The 19228-nt window shown below is 49.4% G+C and overlaps 1 protein-coding gene across 5 annotated transcripts in view; it reads right to left on the bottom strand.

Moving 5' to 3' along the window:
- Positions 1 to 3261: 3261 nt before the first annotated feature.
- The window catches only part of SUFU (SUFU negative regulator of hedgehog signaling), an 88407-nt gene continuing 72440 nt past the window's right edge, over positions 3262 to 19228 (bottom strand). For all 5 annotated transcript variants that reach the window (XM_064431155.1, XM_064431156.1, XM_064431159.1 and 2 more), the window contains 2 exons: positions 12630 to 12698; positions 3262 to 9531 (listed from right to left, as the gene is read on the bottom strand). In XM_064431155.1, the coding sequence (XP_064287225.1) occupies positions 9442 to 9531; positions 12630 to 12698 (159 nt within the window). In that variant the 3' untranslated portion in view covers positions 3262 to 9441. The remainder of the gene's footprint in view (positions 9532 to 12629; positions 12699 to 19228) is intronic.

The following is a 19228-nucleotide window of genomic DNA, read 5'->3' as shown; positions in this document are numbered from 1 at the left end:
CATACGAGGTGCCACAGCCCCGTGCTTGCTCCAGCATTTTTAACAGCCAGAGAAGGGATTTTTGCATTAAGCAGTCTGGGATGATCCCAGCCTGGGCAGCGAGCTGGGTCTCCCAGGTCATCTTGGCCTTGGACACTCCTGGAGATTTTTTAATATCTAACCATGCTTTTTCCTTTGCTCCCTGCTGTCCAGCCCTCCCAAAGGGGGTACCCCATCTCCTGCAGCAGGAGCATCCCCAGCACGGGACAGCCCTGCTCGCTGCCCTCCAGCAGGTCATGATTTGTGGCCAGAGTGTAGAAAGTCTGAGGAAATGAGAATGCTGGGAAAGGGCATTAAAAATACTCCTTCCCTAGGAAAAACAAAACCAAACCTGAGGTACACTTTCTTGGAAAGCCACTGTGGCAATGGCTGCTGCCTGAAATGAAGCTGCAGTCAGTGGCAGGTGAGCAGTGGGGCATGGAGGGGACAGAGGGGACAAAGGCTGCACTGAGGCCACTGTGGCCGAGCTGCTATGGCCTGTCCAAACACTGCTTCAGTTCTTCTGAGTGATGAGGTGACAGGGCAAGGTAATGCCATTTTTTTCCCCAGAGCAAACCCTGCCTGACAGCAGGAACAGTTGCTCTGAAAGCTGTTTGGAGAAGCTGGAGCTTTCAGGCATGCTGTGGGTGCTTAGACAGGGAGCTGGGGCATGCAGGGGGCTTCTCTGCCTCCCCCTCCTGCCAGGTCCTGGGCTCCTACTCCAGACCTGTGACAAGCTGTGACAAGCACCAGGACAAGGATGCCTGCTGGTTCCCTGGTGTCCCCAAAGCCTGGCTGTGGGGCTGGGGGTGCTTGTCCTGTGCCAGAGGGAGGCAGTAGGGTCTGGCCAAGCGTGGCTGCTCCAGGACCCTCTCCAGCCATGGCTTGGGCACTGGGCCCCAGGAATATGGGGCATTAACATGTTGGGTGCTGTGCCCTGGGTTGTGTTGGGAGCTTCTCCTCTGCACCGAGGTGCTGCTGTGGCCAGCTGTGCCATAAACATCAGCTGGGAGAGACAGCAAGCAGGAGAGAAATGAGGGAAAAAGAGGGGAAAAAGAAAAACCCAAAAGGATGTGGTGTGCTGATCTCCTGTGAGCCCACATTGCTGGGTGTTGTATGACACATCCTTGTGGTGCAGGGAGAGCACTTCCTTCCCATGTCTGCACCATCCTGCCATGGGCTAGGGGACATGCCATGGGATGGGGATGTGCCTTGGGAAGGGACATGCCATGGGGGTGCTGCTTTGCGAGGGGGTTGGGAGTCAGAACTGTTCCTGGTGCCCAAGTCCAGCCCTGTCCAGCCATTTTGGCTCTGTCCTGGGTGGGCAGGAGTAGGAGCCCCTTGCTGTGGGGGATGCTGCCTTGTTTCACCCATGGGGGCCCATGTCCCAGCCCACTCCATCTCCCTCTTCAGCTTCACAGGTGCACCCTCTTCCCCGCCGAGGTTCCCAGGCACTGCCATTCACTTCTCAGATGGGAAATGAGCCCCAGCCCTCTCTCCACACTCCAGAAAAAAACCACCAAGAGAGGAGAGAAATAAACAAACAAATCCCTTCCCTCTCCTGGCTTGGCATCTGCTCACAGCCCTTCCATTATTAATTAGAGAAGCTGCCGGCATTATTAGCAACAAACCGCTCCTAATGAAGTTCAGAGCCGCAGATCCAGGAGGGGCTCCCAGACACTGCTTTTCAGAAACCTTAATTAAATTCACTGCCCGAAGGTGCTTTTGGCTGGGGTGGAGGCAGAGCAGTGAGGCTGCCTGGGCTGGGCACAGCCGTGCTGGTGGTGGGCCTCGGGGGGAAGGGTGCCAGCAGGAGAGGGGCACCCCACTGTGCCACAGCTCCACGGTGCCCTCCGGATTTGGGGGCAAACAGGGGAATCAGCTGGGATGCAGTGCTGCAAAGGGGGTACTACCTGGCCACCACAGGAAAGGCACAAGGGGATAGTTCATTCATTAATTGAATTTTCCAAGTGGCTGACAGTGAGGGTTCTCCTGCACTATGTGGGGTCCCTTGCTGGTCTGGCTCTGCCCTCCTTGCTGGGATGTCCTAAAGGGGCGGCCCTGCGCTTGGATATGCTTTGAAAACTGGGAAGGCAGAGGAGTGAGGGGGTCTTGGGCCAAAGAACCAGTTGTGGGTGGCCTCTCTCCCCCCAAGCCCCTGTTTAGGTAAATAACCTCACTGGGGAACCCCACTGCCCATCAAGATTTCCTCGAGTGAGATGGTGAAACCTTACCAAGCTGAGGTTCTCTTTGTCATGTCCAGCAGGGGCTGTTCTGCACTGGCAGAGCTTGGAGATCTCACTGCTTTGCACTGGGGCTGGGGCAGTTTGTGTCTGGATGCAGCTGTGGGAGAGGTCTTAGGAAAAGGATGGCTTTCACTCCAAACTTCAAAGGAACAGAAATCCTTGCAGAAACCCTTTCTGCTGATTGCTCCCCTTTTGATGCAGGGTGGGCTGAGATAACACCTGTGAAGAGCAAGTGCAAAACCTGCCTAAAGCTGGATTTTGGCTCTCCATGCATCCTTTCCTTTCCCTGTCATCCTTCCTCTGAGCACTGCAAGATCCCTTCCCCCGCTGCCCAGATATTCCACCCTTTCTCTCTGGCCTTAAAGGCATTTATTACTGAGGAGTGTAAAATGATTACTGCAAAATCGTTCTGTGTTACTGGGAAATCATTGCAACATTAGCTCAGTAATATTTTTTCATAAGTGTTTGCTGTGTCTCTTCTCCAACATATTCAGTCTGCACACACATCCACACCCCCACAAATCCCACTGAAGCCAGGAGGCACTTGGCAGAGGACAGGAACACGGACCTGACCTGACACTCACCCCAGCTCCCTCCTTCCTGTGCTGGTGGACGAGGTTGCCATCTCTCAGCCAACTGGCTGCATCCTTGGACCCACGTGCAAGCACTCCCTATTCCAGCCTGTCCACAGAGCAGGGAAAGCCCTGGCTGTCAGGGCACTCAGGCTGCCTTCACTCAAGGGGTTGTGCCAGCAGATGCTCATGGAAGATGCTGAATCTGGCAGGTCCTGGGACCAGTCATTTTGCCGAGTTTTTAGGGGAAGAAAAGATCCCTTTCCCTCCCACACTTGCACTCCAGAGGTCTGGGCAAGAGACCCCGCTTCCCTGGGAGCAGGGAAGAAGGAGTCAAGGAGGAGAAGGAGCTGCCAAAGGAGTCACAGAGCCAAGCAGGAGACAGTCAGTCCCATTGTTTTGCCCGCAGAGAAGGACACTGACAATTCTGCAAATACCTTTAATGCACTTGGAATACACGGGAGGAAAAAAAAGTTTAGTGATTCACAAAAATATTACAAAAAGTCACGTGCAGGCGAAACGCACCCAGCACTGCAGTAACAATGTAAGAATTTACATTAGAAACTAATATAAAATATTTAAAAACCTCTGCTAGTTTAGCTTTCTGTTTGTTTTTTGTCTTTTATAAAAAAAAGGAGAAGGGGAGAGGGAAGAAAGGCCATCTACAAGGTACTGGAACACCGGCCACAGAAACACAGGCTCCTTCCAGCCCCACTGGGAGTGTCCTGGGGCTCCTCCATCCACACGACCCCTGCGTCTGCAGACCACACACACACCCACACCCACACACCCACACGTACACGGCTGAAGTACAGAAAAGTTCACCCCAGGGCTGCAAGGGCAACCCCAGAGGTCAGGGTTTGCTGTGGTCCCAGTCACCCATGTGTCCCCTGCCCTGGGAACCTTGCCTTTGCTCCCATTCAGCACACAAAACAAGTAGTGTCCCCAGCAAGAGGCAAAACCTCCATCCCTTTACAAAAAGGGAAAAGTTAGTGTGTCCAGCCTGGGCTGGACGAGAGAAGGGTTTGGAAAGAGTAGACTTGGGTTTGGAGCATGACTGTGGTCAAACTCACAGGGCTGGATGGGTGCAAGGAGCATCCCAGTGCAGGAGCCAGGGCACCACTACAAGCCCCAAGCAGGATGCTGCCTTCTTCCACGGGGCTGCAGATTCCCACTTTGGGGAAAGCCAAAAGCCCAGAGCTCCCAGCCCGTGATCAATCCCTACCACGGCCACTCACACCCACCTCCCCTTCCTGAGCCCCCGTGCGTTTTGCATCCCGCTTGCTTCTGTAGGAAGGTCAGCACAGGAACCCTTCTGCTCCCGTCCTGCTCGGGGCATTGTCAAGGAGCCGTGTTTGTGTAGGACCTGCTGCACTCGGGGACAGCTGGGTCCCTCCCACCCTCGCTGCTCGTGCACTGCAGAGTTTCCGGAGCCGCACTTTCGCTGCAGTTGGGCCCCAGGGAAAGGAACAAAGGAGCCATTTTCATCTCCAGCCTCGTCGGGAGAGAGAAAAGAACCGTGTTTGCAAAACACGACAATGGGCAGGAAATTTTCTTCTGGCTTTTCGAGGTTGGGTTTGTTTCTCTCTGTCTTCCTCTTTTTAAAGAGGGTAGGCACAGCATCAGGACAGTTTAAAAACAAGCAGGCCCTGGCCAGCCACATGTGCCACGTGCAGCCCTTCCTGGGCTGACGGTCCTCTCCTGCTATCAGGGCTCCACAAGCCAAATGGTGAACGATGCTCTGGTCTTCCAGCAAGGGAAGGGATGGGCCAGCCCCTTCAAGCAGACTAGAAATGACGTTCATGAACTGATGTGCCACTTATGATGATTTTATGGTCTGTCAGTGACTTTAGGGGAAACAGAATCATGGTAGAAATGAAGAGGTGGTGAAGCATGATACACACCAGGTTCACTGCCTGAGAGACAAGTCGATATGGGACCACGTCTAAAACACATCTGCAACCTCAGGCCTATTCTCCATTTGAAATTTTGGACTCATGTCAAAACACAAGGGTTGGGGTTTTTTTGAAAGAAGAGAGAGCATGCAGACACTGCACAACAGAAAAAAATGTTATAAAAATAGTAGGTTGAAACAGAGCTTGTTAGGTCAAGAGACTTAAACCCAGCTTTAAATCTTAAGAGGTAAACCCCATAGGCAAATGTGGATTTTGAGATTGCTTTGGATACAGTCTGGCTGCTGTGCAGGCTGGCATTTATTAATAGGGACAGATGCACAGAAAGGAATTCTGGGTTGCTCAACAATTCATCTGCCCTTGCAGCTCCACTCACAGGAAAAATTAAGGCACAATGCATTCTCTCACAGGAGGGCAGTCACCCAGCCCCTGGGAGGTGGAAGGGCTGTCCCGGTGCTGGACCCTTCCTCACCTGGCCCAGATGAAGCAGGGGCTGAAGCCCAAGACTTGATACAGTGGAGCCAGAAGGCACAAGGCCACGCTCTGGGCTAGGGGAAAGCTGGACACACGGTCTCAGGGCTTCCTCTGGCCTGAAGCTTTTCTCCCCACCTGACGTGATGCTGCCTTGCCCTGGCCAGGTACAAGTTGGCAAAGCAGGACATGGACTCTGGATGCCAACCTAGGAGGAGGGAAGAGCCAAGCATTGCTTTCAAATGTTTTGGGTTTTTTTAAAAAAATATTTCTACTGGTCCCAGATGAAAAACAACACAACCCTCACTTCTCCCAAGACCATTTGATGACCTGATGGTGTAATTTCAAAAGCTATCCAAGAGCAACTGAATATTTAAAGTGAAGAGCTTCAGAATATAATTTCAAATCACTGTTGGCAATTCCATGTAGAGTAAAACCAATATACACCATCCTCAAAGAATTAGACACAGCAGGCACCATCTATCTAAGCCACTGAAAATATGGTTACAGCAGCTACAAGACTGCTCTGCTCAGATCACACCCTACATACTTTAATACTGAAATTATACATTTCTTGTCCTGTTTTTAATCAGAAATTGAGAGAGAGAGTAGCCCTGGCTTTTAAGGCTTCTCCTGTTTCAGAATTGCTGTCACATGTTGGATTTTCAAGGCTCTTCATCTTTCCAAATATCTGAATTGACCTGCATTGCCAGATTTCTTCAAGAGAGAGAAATCCTGTATTCACTGCTTCTAAACTGCTTTCATTTCCATCCAGACCACTGTCTTTAGCCAACACAAGCCCCACAGGTTTTGGTTCCATACAAACCTGCTTCAGGCCTTCTACACAATCAAGAAAAAATCAGCGCCAGTGGTCCTACCATCTTATCAGGTTTGGGCTAGAAAAACACCATGGCATTTATTAACACTGATGACTTCCCTCTTTCAAACTACTTGCTCACTAAAATACCAAGTTTTTTTTTCCATTTCATTCACACACAGACATGCCCTCTTGCCCCAGGATGAAAATATCCAAACTTCACATCTCATTTACTTGCCAGTGAGTATGCCTTTGGCACGGTTGCAAACTTGATGTGAATCGTGAGGGGATGTCCTGTGGCTGCCCAGCTCTTCAGGATACTGAGTAACTGCAACTTTCTTACTCTTAGATAAGTTGCTGAGAGGCAGTGACATGACCAGGGAGCTTAGGGCTGACTTTCACCAGGTTCTCATAGCTGCTCTAACAATAAGACACAGAATTCTATTTTAGCAATTATTTGTCTAATATTTCCCCCCTTACCTAAATAGGAAGATTTCACTTCCTTCCCTTCAAGCCTTCCCCCCTCAATTGTTATCTGGCTACCAGCAAAGATCTGTGAGAAAGTGTCTCAGAAATAGAGATTTCTGGCATGCCACCTGTTCATAACTCAAATACACAGAACTATATATAAATACATGACATGGAACAAAAATACACACACACACACACAAGGATGCTGGGTGGATTATCACATGCATTCAGCGTGCTCCCTCTGAAGTCAATGGAAACCCAGCCCAGAGCATCTGATGAGAGTAAATACAGTGAGGAAAACACTTGCATGAGAAAGGCAGAGCTGGAGCACAAGCCAGCTTGGAGGAGGTGCTTTCCCTGCATACAGCACCAGATCCCTGCCGTGAAGGCTCAAAGAGTTCACAGGGCAGGAGGTCTCAAGCTTTCCAGATGTGTGTCAGAGCCCAGAGAGGGTGTGATGGACTTCTCTCTGCCCCGTGCTGATCTCTGCAGGAACAGCAACAACTGACCTTCCAAATGTCCCTTCTCCACCAAGATGTGGATTTTAAGCTCCTTTTAATGAGAGCTAGCATCTGGAAACAAGGAAGAGCAGCCAGCATGGTGGCAACAGGCCAGCTCTGCTGCAGCACCCCCAGCAAGCTCGTACAAGAGCATCCACGGGCTACTGTTGGATGGCTCTGGGACAAAATTGTAGGTGCTGCTCTTGCCTTTTCCCCACTGCCACAATTATCTGTCTGCCCATTATCTTGTGGTGGGACACTTGGGCACATCGTTTTTTAAGCTGGACTGGTATGTTTTCATGGCACTTTCTCACCCACGCTGTCCCTTGCACAGAGATCTACAGAGCAGAAGGGATGCTTAGTGCTAACCAGGACAATGAAAACTGGCCGAGAGATCCCATGGATGAATGCAGCCTGCCTCAGCACAGCAATCACTCTGGCTGGCACATGCAGATATCTGAAAGTTTGTTCTTTCACAGCAGGATTTTAAGATGATCCTCTGAGTTCAGACAAAATGACAAACTCATTTACATGTAAATTGCTTTCATAGCTTTGCAGAAAGGAAGGTTCTGCAGAGCAGTGTTGGACCCTGCATTTGGCCTGCCTTAAATTATAATATAAAAACAATTATAATAATACAAATACTACTTTGTACACAAAGCACGACCTCCCCTGCAAACCCTGGCATGCTTCGGTAGGTCCTGCAGCCCTCTAGTCAATAGTCACCCTCTCTGCACAGAGAGACATTGAGTGACTTGCCTGAGGCCACAGAGGAATTCTGTAGCAAGTCCAAGGAAAGCTTTGTGGCTCCTAGCTCTGCTTCTTGACCAACATTAACCAGCCTCAAATATATGCAGGAAACATCAAAGCTGACTGTGCTGGGAAGAAATTAAATCAGAAAACAAACAGAAAACCAACCCCAGGGTGCTGTGAGGCCTCCTGGACTTTGCTGTTTGATCAGGGGAGTTAAGTGTTAAAAGCTTTTGTTATACTTGTATTAGGATCACACAGCAACTGCGCATAAACCACCAGTTATCTTGTAGGCAGAAAGGGGTGGAAGGAAAGTTGCACCTCCCCTGACAAGGAGTGAAGAGTTGTCACCAAAAGACAATGGGCAGAGGAAGGCTGGGAATATGCATCAGAAACACCCTGCAGCAGCAGCAGGGGGTAAAGCCTGCGGTGGTTTGCTGCAGGTATCCACAGGGCCAGCAGCTGATGCAGAGACACAACCTGGCACTGCAGAGACCAGCTCCTCTGCACACTCCTTTTGCTCCAAGGAGGAAGCCACAGGGATCTAGAGAGTGTCTTTTCAAACTGGTTTTGATGCTTTACAGTTCAAACCCATCTGAAAGGAGGAAGGTCAGCAACAAGAGCCACCACAGCGAGGCTAGAGGGGAAAATGGAGCTGCACTAGGGCACAACCCTGCTGGAACAGGGAGAATAGTTGGCTTCATTGAGGCTGAGACTCCTTTCTGCTGTGCCAGGGCAGCAGAGATCTTCACTTCATATGCTTTCAAGCAGCCCCCTGATCCTGCAGAGCTGCTGAAGTTGTCCCTGTGAACAAATGATCCTTTCTAGCTTCTCAAATTCTGTACAATAGCAAGGAAAAAATACTTGACAGTATCTCTTTAAAGATAAACAGACTGTAAACAGGAGATCTCCCCCGCCCCGGTAGCTTTCTTCCTCCTGCTTGTGCAAAACCAGAGGTTGTGACCTTCCCTGGGGTTCAGGCACAAGGACAGGATGCACGAGAATAAAGTTGCCTCTGTTTGCAGTGATACCATAGCTAATAGCACCAAGACCAACACTTAAAACATGCCTAATTTGAGGGCAGGGAGGATCTGGATTTGTTTTTCTTGACTGAACTAGAAAGTTCATCTTTAAATCTGTTCAGCTTCAAGCATGTGAGCTTTTGGCCTCCTTTAAACAGGGGAAATACCATTCCGTTTCTAAAAAGAAAAAAAAATAGCACATGGAAGAACAGTTCTGCAGTCAGTAAAAGTTTGGCTAACAAAAGGACTCCAGAGTCACGTAAAGAACATTTAATCCATGGATTATAGGCTCGCACCTGGCAGAAATGTATGTGTAAATACAGGCGTGCAGAGCGTCTACACCCTGGGCTAAGGCAGAGGGGAGTTCTGCAGCTAGGAGAGAGAAAGGATTCTTACTACTAATTTTCATAGTTAAATATTTCTCACTCGCACTCACACATACGCAGGCTGCTCCCAGAGAGTTCAGCCTTGGGAAGGATAAAGGAAAGGGCTCAGTTCGGTCTGGGCTGGTGCTGAGTAGCTCCTCTTCTGTTTGCAGTGGTTGTGCAGCAAACTCTTTTTATTTGCAGGCAGAGTTTTTACTGCATTAATTATCCTGTGAGTCACTGGGTAATGGACAGTAACTTGGCTCTCCCAGTTGTTAGAATAGTGTAATTCAGCTCTAATGCAGTGGGTTGTCGAACACGGCATCTGGCAAGATGGAAACTTTCAGTTTCTTTTCAGGCCAGCTGTACTCCTTTGGAAGTTTAAACTGTAAGACAATAAAGAGAACCAGTTAATGCATATCACTGCAATCTGCACAGAAAAAAGAAAATTGTTGCAAAGGCAGGCAGCCCCATGTTATTATTATTTTTTAAAACAAGAGGCCACTAAGAAAACATTTCCCCATCAGTATGTTTTGGACAGTGGTGGACATTAGATAATGTGGCCTGTCTCAGCTGCCAAAGTAAAGTTCTGAGCTTTCAGCCCAAGCACTGTTTATTTCGTCAGATGAATTTTGGAGAGTTTCTGCCCCCATCACTATTTCCCCTTCCCAACCTCTCAGAAGATTTGCAGCAGAAGTGTCTTCCCTCCTATCTAACCATGACCCTCTTCTTTCACCCAGCCCAGCCCCCAGAGCCCACATTTACTTTAAAGGGAGCGTCAGGGCAGCTTTCAAACCCCTGCCCATTCAGAGTGGAATGTAGGTGAGCCATCAGAGCTCTCTGGTGACAGGCAAACTGTGCTGCCCTGGCTGGGGAGAGCCAATGTGCCTGCACAGCATTCCTGCTGCAGTCCTTCCCACCTCTGGCACAAAGGCCTCACAGAGCCCTACAATGCCTTGTGCTCACACAGGCACTCAGCTGCTCAGGCTGTTTTGCAAACACTGGTTGAAGCACACAGAAGGGAGATTTTTTGCCCCAGTCTGGTTTACACAGCACTGTCTGTGGCCAATGTTTCCCAAACAAGGCAAGTCCACCGGTCCCATCCTGATGTCCCTGCTCGGGCTAGGAAGCCACCCCAACATCAGCCCAAACACAACCAATTCAGGGACAGAGCTGAAAGGAGCCTTAGCACCAACCCTTTTCACAACCACATGACCAGTGCCCAAGCATTCGCACAGGTCTCTCAAACACAGCTCTGGGGTGGGGGTGAAGGTGTGGGGTGGAATCTCTTAGGCCACAAATCTGCCCCATCCACAGCTGAATGGCAACCAGTTCTGCACAGGCATTTTGTACAATCCCAGAGGCCAACCTGAGGACCCAAAACACAGAGGGGGGGATAGCTCTGGAAGCCTGTTTGCAGGCTCATTTTGTTTTCAAAACTCTACTGCACCCAGTGTTGCACTGTCTCACCCTGTGATACTCCCTGACACCCTGATGGGACTCCCAGGGAGGAATCTCATGGGGACCCAACACCACCAGTGACCTCAGACCCAGGCCAGCAGCACCATAGGCTTCCCAGGGGCTGTTTGATAAGAGAGCTGGTACAAGGGGACAGCCACCTGGAAATCATCAGTCTTTATCCAATTACTTGTCTTTCTTCCCGTAAGCACCCTGTTTCTGATGGACACCAACACAGGCTCAGTGTGAGGTTCCTGCTGAAGGAGATCCCCTCCAGCTGCCTGCTCCACAGCAAGGGTGTCTCTAACATGAATATGCTCCTGACCTGGCTCCATTTGCAGCTGCCCATGAGGGTAACCTGCAGTTGGTACACATTGTCTTTAATGTGCTGGTGGTTCATGGTCTGAGCCATGATCTGGGGGCACAGCAGGAGGACTCTTCACGATAGAGGCTACCACAAACTCCTGTTCATTATCCTCTAGGAAACAAACAGCTCAGGTCCTATTTAAGTATTTTTATAAACTCAAGCCCTGTGTATAGCTTGCACCATGTAATCTACTGGTCCTGCACAGCTCAGGGAATTCTGAGTCTGTCTAGGACACGTGAAAAACACGGAAAGATACTCAGACAGATTATTTCACTTAATTTCACTTAACACAGGTGGTTCTTTATGCAGCAAAGGAAAGACTCCTCACAGTGCTTCATTCTACCACATGAACATCATCAGCAACAGTCAGGACTGCTGAGGAATGCTTTCAGTTGGCTCGACCCAGATCCTGCAAGTTACAAATCCTTGGAGGAATCTGGATGCTGAAAGATCACATTTCATCTCAAGTATTTTCCTTTTTATAAACAGCACTGGTTCCAAAGCAATCCTCTTGGAGAAGTCATCCTTCACATTTGTTTGTTTTTCACTTTTTAATTCAGCAAAGTCACAGTGAGTGGGAACCAAACACGCTGTTGCTGGGCCAGGAGCTGCCATGCTCTTTGCCTCAATGGACAGTGAAGGAACATGAGCCATCCAAAGCCTTCACTAAAGGGCCTTCAAACCAAAGTGCTCCTGGGCTTCCATGGCACTCGCAAAAATGAGCTTTGGATTAGGTTTAACTGGATAAAAGCTGGTCTGAAAGTTACTGCACAGCCAGCAGCATGCTCCCCTCACTCACACAGTGAGGAACACCCTGGCATTAAGTCAACTCTGGATTAAACAATTAGAGCCCTGAGATTTTCCTGGGGGGAGGGGAGCAGAGCAAGGGGAGGGCTGCTCTACAAGCCAAGGAAAGTTTCTTTAGAGTCTGCAGGGAGCTGTAAAAAATGGGATTAAAAATATTACATGTCATTTCTGCCACTGATCTTTGAAGTCAAGCAGAATATTTATATGGCATGCATGGGAGACGGGGTGTTAAATGTTCCCCAGGAAGAGATCACATGGCAGTGGGAAGTTTAGTACCAGCTTTATAAAGCCCCCCTGGCTGTTGCTGTAATGCTTCCAGACTGGTGATGGTCCTTCACACACCGTGCAGGGCCAGCAGGTGAAGGCCAAGTAGCAGATGTGAAACAGCCCTGCCTGCTTACCAAACCCACTAAAGGAGGCCCATACAACAGATTGTTCAAAAGTATATGTGCTACCACCACTTTCAGCCTTTCTGAAAGCAGGGAAGGTGATGTGCTAGGAGCTGCTGGTGAGGACTACATCTATACATGGCATGGAGGAAATCCTGCCACCTGGCCCAGGGGCTGCACTGCTTTTCATTTGGGGTGCTCAGATACTATGCTGGAAAAGAAGCTGATGGCAATCAAAAGACAGAAACTCCCTTAATACCTATCCTTGTCTTATATTTCTTGCAATCCCTTCTCTCAGTGCCTCAGTAGCTCACAGCAGATGTGAAGGCTTAGCATGGCCTCAAGTCTACGGATGGGGCAGGGCTGCAGCCTGCAGGCTGAGGGGAGGATCAAAGACAAGCTGCAGGATGGGCTGAGCTCTCTGGGACAGTACATGGAAGATACGGGAATGATGCAGCCTTACTTCCTCTGGAGAATTCAGATCTTCTAAATCTTCCAGCATTCTCTCTACGAACTCTTCGGTCAATAGGATCTGCAAAGGAAATACAGTATTTTATGCTTTTTCACTCTTAGTTTTAGCTATTTGCAAGGAACAGCATGATTTCTGCACGGAGCAGACTGTACCAACTCACTCCTTCCCCTATGTCTTTCTTTGCCACACTACAAAGGTTTGAGGGCAAGGAGCTCCTAACTTTGTCTTCCACCCCAACCACTGAAAAAAAAGTTGAAATTACACAGCAATCTTTTTTGACCCTCAATTATCTCCCTCAGTCTAAAATTAGAGGCTCGGCTTTAGACAGAAAGAGTGGGGAAGGAGGAAAAACGGTCAAGATAACAACTGTTGGAGAGACAGTGGGAGACAGCCACTTTCATCTGATCCACTGAAGTCAAGCTCACAGTTTAATCAGGAAATAGCAGCATAGGGAAGGGCCAGAGATCCATACAGAGCTGGTGCTCTGGGCATGGGGAAGGGCCTGACCCCAGCACAGCACATTGTTCACACGAACCAGATGCTGGGTATGGGAAGTGCTCCCAGAGGTGCCCACGCAAGGCACCCCCATATTGTGATGGCACATGCCCATCCTGCATGCCTGTGCTGGGAAAGCTTTTGGCTCATCTCAGAGCCAGGCTGGCAAGCATGAAGCAGTCCAAGAAAACAGCTGCTGTCAAGTCAAAAGTCCTGGATGAGGACCATGACCCCAGCTCCATGGAGTCCCCCAAGTCACAGAAACCAGAGACATCACGGGGAAAATCAGCCCTGGGAATTCAAGCAGAGGAACTCCCACCCTCTTAAAAAAATATGTGATAGGCAAAAGCAAACACATCCTGCCCTCTTCACAACAGCCGCAGAGGCCAGAGCTCCAGGCAGGACAGCTGGTTTGGCACAGGAGCAGAGACGGCCGTGCAGGACCAGGCAAACATCCCCACGCAGTGAGGGGGCCTCGGAGCAGCATTCCTGGGAGTTAGGTTGCAGCAGCATCCAGTGGATTATTATTTCCATTTTAGCCTACAGGTTTGTTTCTTTCCCCCTGCTCCTCCTTTCCTTCCTCTGGTCCACCCTTTCCTCCTCTCTGGCATTGCTTTCCATCCAGAAGAGCCCACCATTCCCATGCCCCCTTTCTCACCCTTTCTCATCCCGTTCTTCCCAGCCATGAACCCTGTGCTCCAGAGAAAGGACTGTTCTAGAACCAAACAGTAGTGGAGCTAAGTGGCCAGTTGCACTGCTCTCCACCTCAGATCAGGAAGAGGGGCAGCCAGGCTGTCCCACTGCCCTGCAGGAAGCCCACCTCCTGTGCCACTGGCTGCTTAGGGCCAGTAACACCAGTGGAGAGCGACTGCCAGGATGCCATGGGCAAGTGGAAGCCTCTGGGCTCCATTTTGGCAACACATAAGCAGGACTACTGGACAGAAAGAGAAATGGAATACTCTAGTCTCCCTTTCTTCTTTTGTTGGGCAAGACAAGAGATCCAAAACCCACTAAATCCAAATCCAAAATGTCTGCAGTCCTCTCCCCTCAACGTTGCCATACTGCTGCCACTCCACACAGATCCTGGAGGATGATGGAATCACAACCTCCCCTCTCCACTACATTCCCCTCTTCACTTAGCTTCAACCTGCAGCAGGCTCCAGGCCAGTGTTTATGACCAAGCTGCTCAGCACGAATGCAGGCACCTCTACCTTTCTCATCACACCTCAAGCCTGAAAAAACTCTGCTTCAGCTTGGAGCCAGCAGCTTGCTGCTTTGGACAGGACTCTGCAACCTGGCACCAATCTGCAGACTGGCAAGCTGAGGAACATTGCACTGAAACACGCAGTGCCACCGCAAACTGCTGCAGTCTCCTTGCAGGGGCCTGCAACTCTTCTGCCTCTTGAACTGGAGAGGCTCATTTGCTGACTGTTTGCAGGAGGAGGGAGAAGTCTGTCCCTGTTGGAGGCAGGAGGGCAACCTGATCACTCAGCTCAGGAGGAAGGGCTGGGTGGGGAGCTGGGGCTCTGCACAGAGAGGATCGCTTTCTGCGGAGGTGCAGTCTGCAGAGGGGTGAGGGAATGAAAACAATTTGGCAGACATCAAAATCTACAGAACAGCCGGAAAAAGGAGGAGGAATTGGTATTCACAGCAATCAGGCCAGGAGGAAATGAATATTCAGCCATCCACGGATGAGCAAAAATGCCAGAGGTTGGGATGGGTGAGAGAGCACGAATGAGGAGCTGCAGCTTTGGCAGGGAGGCTAGAATTCAAGCACAGCAGGAAGACCCCTGGGCACTCCCAAGGTGCCACAGGCAGGAGAGAAATGGGAGCCACGTGTGCAAGGCAGCCAGCTGCTCTGAGGCTGTAGGAAGACAAGACAGGGTATGCAGGGGTAAACAGCAAAGGGTGGAGAGAATGAAGGAGGGGACAGGTCAGGTCTTGGCTAGGGACAAACCTATATGGAGCACTGTGCCTAGCACTGAAACTGGGGTACGATGCCTTAAGATGGCTGAGCCTGTCTACAGCTCACTGCCCTCTCTCAGTGAATTTTGGTAATCCAGCTGAAATAGAAGCACAAATTCCACTGAGGCACTGAGCTGAAGTGGCTCCCTGAAAGGTCTGACAAGTGGAGTAGACAGGAGACCACAGCTGGGCTCAGCTGCATGTGGGGGCTCAGAGCAATGGCAGCCTGCTCTGTGCAGCACGCGAGGAAAGATCGCAGCGCCTTCTGCGAGCCCTGCATGGACAGTTAACTTTGGTGGACAGCAGGTGTCACAGGTCGCAGTGACAAGCTGCTGCAGTGACATTCACACACACAGTGTGTCTCAGAGCCTGTCTTTAACAATCTAAGTCAGAAAAAAATCCACCCCAAATGCTACTACCCAACACTGCTGGGGAGACCTGCCTTTTTCCTGGAGAAGGGAGACTCCAAAGTGCAGGTGTAACCAAATGTACAAGCTACATTCCACAACACAGGAAACTGGCACTCTTGAGGTTCTCCTGAGCATGTAGGGGGAAGGCATGTGCCAGCAGGACACCAACTGCTTAAGAGGGCTTGGAAGCAAGAAGTATTGTCATCCTGGATTCACGTCTAGACAAGATTTCTCCTGTTAGAAGTAGCCCAATCAAAATGGCCCAAGAGTACTAATGCCTGTGCTCATACATAGATCAGGCTGCCATCCCCATCTGCAATTAGCTAAACCACCTTCATGCTGGTGAGTGAGTCTTATGGAGAAAGCTGAAAATAAATCCAATCCTATCTCAGCACCCCTCACTCACAGTATTTCACATCTCCAGTTCTTGTAGCATGCCTGCTCTTGCACAGTATGATACCCCATTACATTAACACACACACACACGTTGTATGTGCATGATATTAAAGGTGACATTCCCAGCAAATAAACATGACAGACTGCCATTGCTCTAGGCACCTAATTTAATTTCCTCTGGGATTTAAACCTTAGAAGCTCAAATTAAACAAATAGGCCTCACTCACTTTATACTTCAGAACTGAATCTGAGTTTTCCTCTGATGCTGTTGACTGATCTTATCAACAGGACACTACACAGAGATCACAATGATGAAGCAGCTTATTCCCTTCCCAGAGGAAAACAGAGCCCCACTGTTGTGCTGCAGCCATGGGAAAAGCCGACACAATCTGCAGGGCCAACGAAGCCATCCCATGTGCACTGAACAAGCCTCTTCTCCCATGAAATCTCTCAGCTGGTGCTGAGGAAGCAAAGGAGCAGTCCCAAGCAGGTGTCCTGGGTGCTGCAGCAGCCCAGTCTCGCAGCACTGTGTTTTCACAGCCCTGTGCAAACACCCAGCCTGCCAAAGCTGGTCACAGGGTGCAGCTGAGCCTGTGCAAAGGCTGTTTGCAGTATGAACAGTGAACGGCCCTGCCAGCCAGCTGCAGGTACCTGAAACAACTCCTTGGGTGCTGCACAGTCCTGCTCGCACCAGGATCTCCCAGACCTGACCTAGAGAGGCCTGGACATGTGCTAAACCATTGCCAGCAGATCTGGATTCCATTTGCTCTGTGTTTTGTGGCACTGAGTCATGCTACAGATGCTCGGAAGATGACAACAGCCAGAAGATAAGTCCCTGTTCTCTATCACAGGTACCTACCACACAACTGAAGTACAAAGTTCGGGTTCTCACAACTTCACTAAGAGCTGCAAGTGTCCAGACGTGTTCAGAACACCAGGCTAGGCTGTCTCATTCAGGTGGATGTGCTCAGGGAACACATGCTGTCTCCCTCTCGTGGCAAGTCTCACCTGAGCTTGCTGAAATCTACTTCTTATTCACAGGGCTCACCTATGGGTCACCTGAAGGAGTTTATGTTGAAGCTTTCATATGCACATCTGGTTGAGAAACCTGTATCATGACTTGTTACAGGTACTCAGCTGCAGGCATATGAAAATGGATGAAATCTAAAAGTGTACACAAGATCATGGGGCTCCAGATGAGTATGGCTGACTTTGAAAGAACCTGGTGCTCAGTAAAACATTAAAGACTTTATAGTCAGCTTACAGGTACCACCCCACAGTTAACACCCCATCCCTCACTACAGGGTTCAACACTGCCATGAGGGATTGACATTCTCAGCTCAGGAAAGGCTCCTGGGGACAGAGGTCACACCAATGCTGAATGCCTGGCACAGCTGGCAAGACTTTGATCAATGAAGATTCTCAGAGGCTGAGCTAGGAATCAAGCTGCACCTCTGCCCGTCTTAAGGAAACATGCTTTGCCCAGGGCAAGACAGAAGCAAATAAATGGCCCAGCTACATTGAAGCAGAGGCTTTCACTGATAACACTCAATTTTCTTGCCTACCTAGGAAAAATCCAAACGATCACACACTTTGCCCTAGTGCTCTGTTTGCATTAAACACTGCAAGTTGCTTTTCTAGCAGGTTTGTCAAAGAAAGGAAACCATGTTTTATTAGTTCTGGACTTAGTACAGAGCTGGCCTGTATGTCCAGCCAGAGAAGGGTGAGGACACATTGCAATAAACCCTTATGTAAACCACACCAACCCTTGTAAGAAACTGTTCATCCATTGGGTGCTAGCCTGGAACAGGTGGAACAGTTGTATTCTAAGCCAAAACATCTGCAAATATCCAGTAACTTTTATGAGTCCTTTGCCCTGAAAATGTTTCAGCTTAATTCTTGTTGTCAGCATAGCAAAAAGTTAAGTTAAACAGCGTCAGCCTTTCCCAATGAAATTTCCACCAATAAGATCCCCTGATGGGGGGATTGTGTTGTGCCACAGGCACACCCCAGCTCACCTCTCTGCTCTCTCCTTGACCTGCCATCTTTGCACTGCCTTGCTCATGCTCCAAGTGGTTCAGGGCAGAGGTCTTGTCACCTTGTTCACGTCAGGCCAGCCCTGACACTGTCTGAAAAGGCCACCTTGCTGCCTGAATCCATCACAGCTCTCACTGCAGCCTCAAAGGTACCAGTACTGCAACAAACACCTCTGATGGGAAATTCCACTGCTGCTCTTCCAGGAGATTCACAACCCCCCTTGAAAAAGAGAAACGTCCACTCACAAATGCCTCAGGAACCCTATTGCTTCACACCATGATGTTACAGTCCCAGAAGAGGAAATATGGGATGACACTGAAAGATTTTGACCTTGTGGGATCTTTTCATGACATTCTCAGTCACAAGGCTGATCCCAAGGACCTGAGCTCCTTAGAGCTCAGACTGATGAGATCTATTGTGCAGACAAGGCTTCTTTGATTCAATACATAAAATTTGGCTCAGCTGGGGAAAGAGCTGTCAAGGAAGCCAAGACAACAGGCAAATCCAATTCTTTCAGGGAGAAAAAGCAAAGGAAGAACAGACATTTCAAGGAATGCACTAAGTGGGTGGAAGACAGCCTACACAAAGTAGCCAAAATCAAAGTCTCCTTTGAATGGCAAGGGAGGGGTATTAGGTGGCAGGATAGACAGTCAGTCAGATTAAGAAGGATGAAAGAACCTGACTCATCCTAAACTAGCCTAGACAAAGTACTAGAGAACATGCTGCAGGAGAGTTGACACTGGGAGGATCATCATGTTCTAACGGTGCATTTCTACCCTAGGTGAAATGTCTCATTCAGCTGTGAGGGAAAAGAACACAAAGGGATAATGCAGTAAGATTTGGGGGAGTGTTTGGGGCACACGATAAACTTATGGAAAAACTGCTAGCTTAGATTTCTAAGACCTGCTCAAGAATTTGGGGGAAGCCACTCAAAACATTCTGAAAAATAATTTCATGAGTAGACACATAAAACTGCTTTGGAGAAGAGGAGGCTGTAGTTGCACACAACTCAAACCAGCTTGTGGGTGTTCCTAAACTGGCCACACTAGGAATAACACATCTATTCAAGTGTGGGGAGACCAAAAATCAAGCCTGTGTCTTCAAGAGAGGACATGACCCATAGCTACCACTTACAAGTGAGCATCTTCAGCATCAGAGTAGACCTTTCAAATGTTGCTTTGAACCTCTGTTGCTGCCACTATGCCAATGTGCATAAATGATTTAACATGTGGTCTAGCAGAGAGAAGAACCAGATGTGCTCATTTCCAGGGGAATGTCCTGACTCTA

The sequence above is a fragment of the Passer domesticus genome, chromosome 8 (assembly GCF_036417665.1).
Source record: "Passer domesticus isolate bPasDom1 chromosome 8, bPasDom1.hap1, whole genome shotgun sequence".
NCBI lineage: Eukaryota > Metazoa > Chordata > Aves > Passeriformes > Passeridae > Passer > Passer domesticus.
The sequence above is the reverse complement of the archived record's forward strand: the minus strand, read 5'-3'. Positions and strand labels throughout refer to the sequence as shown.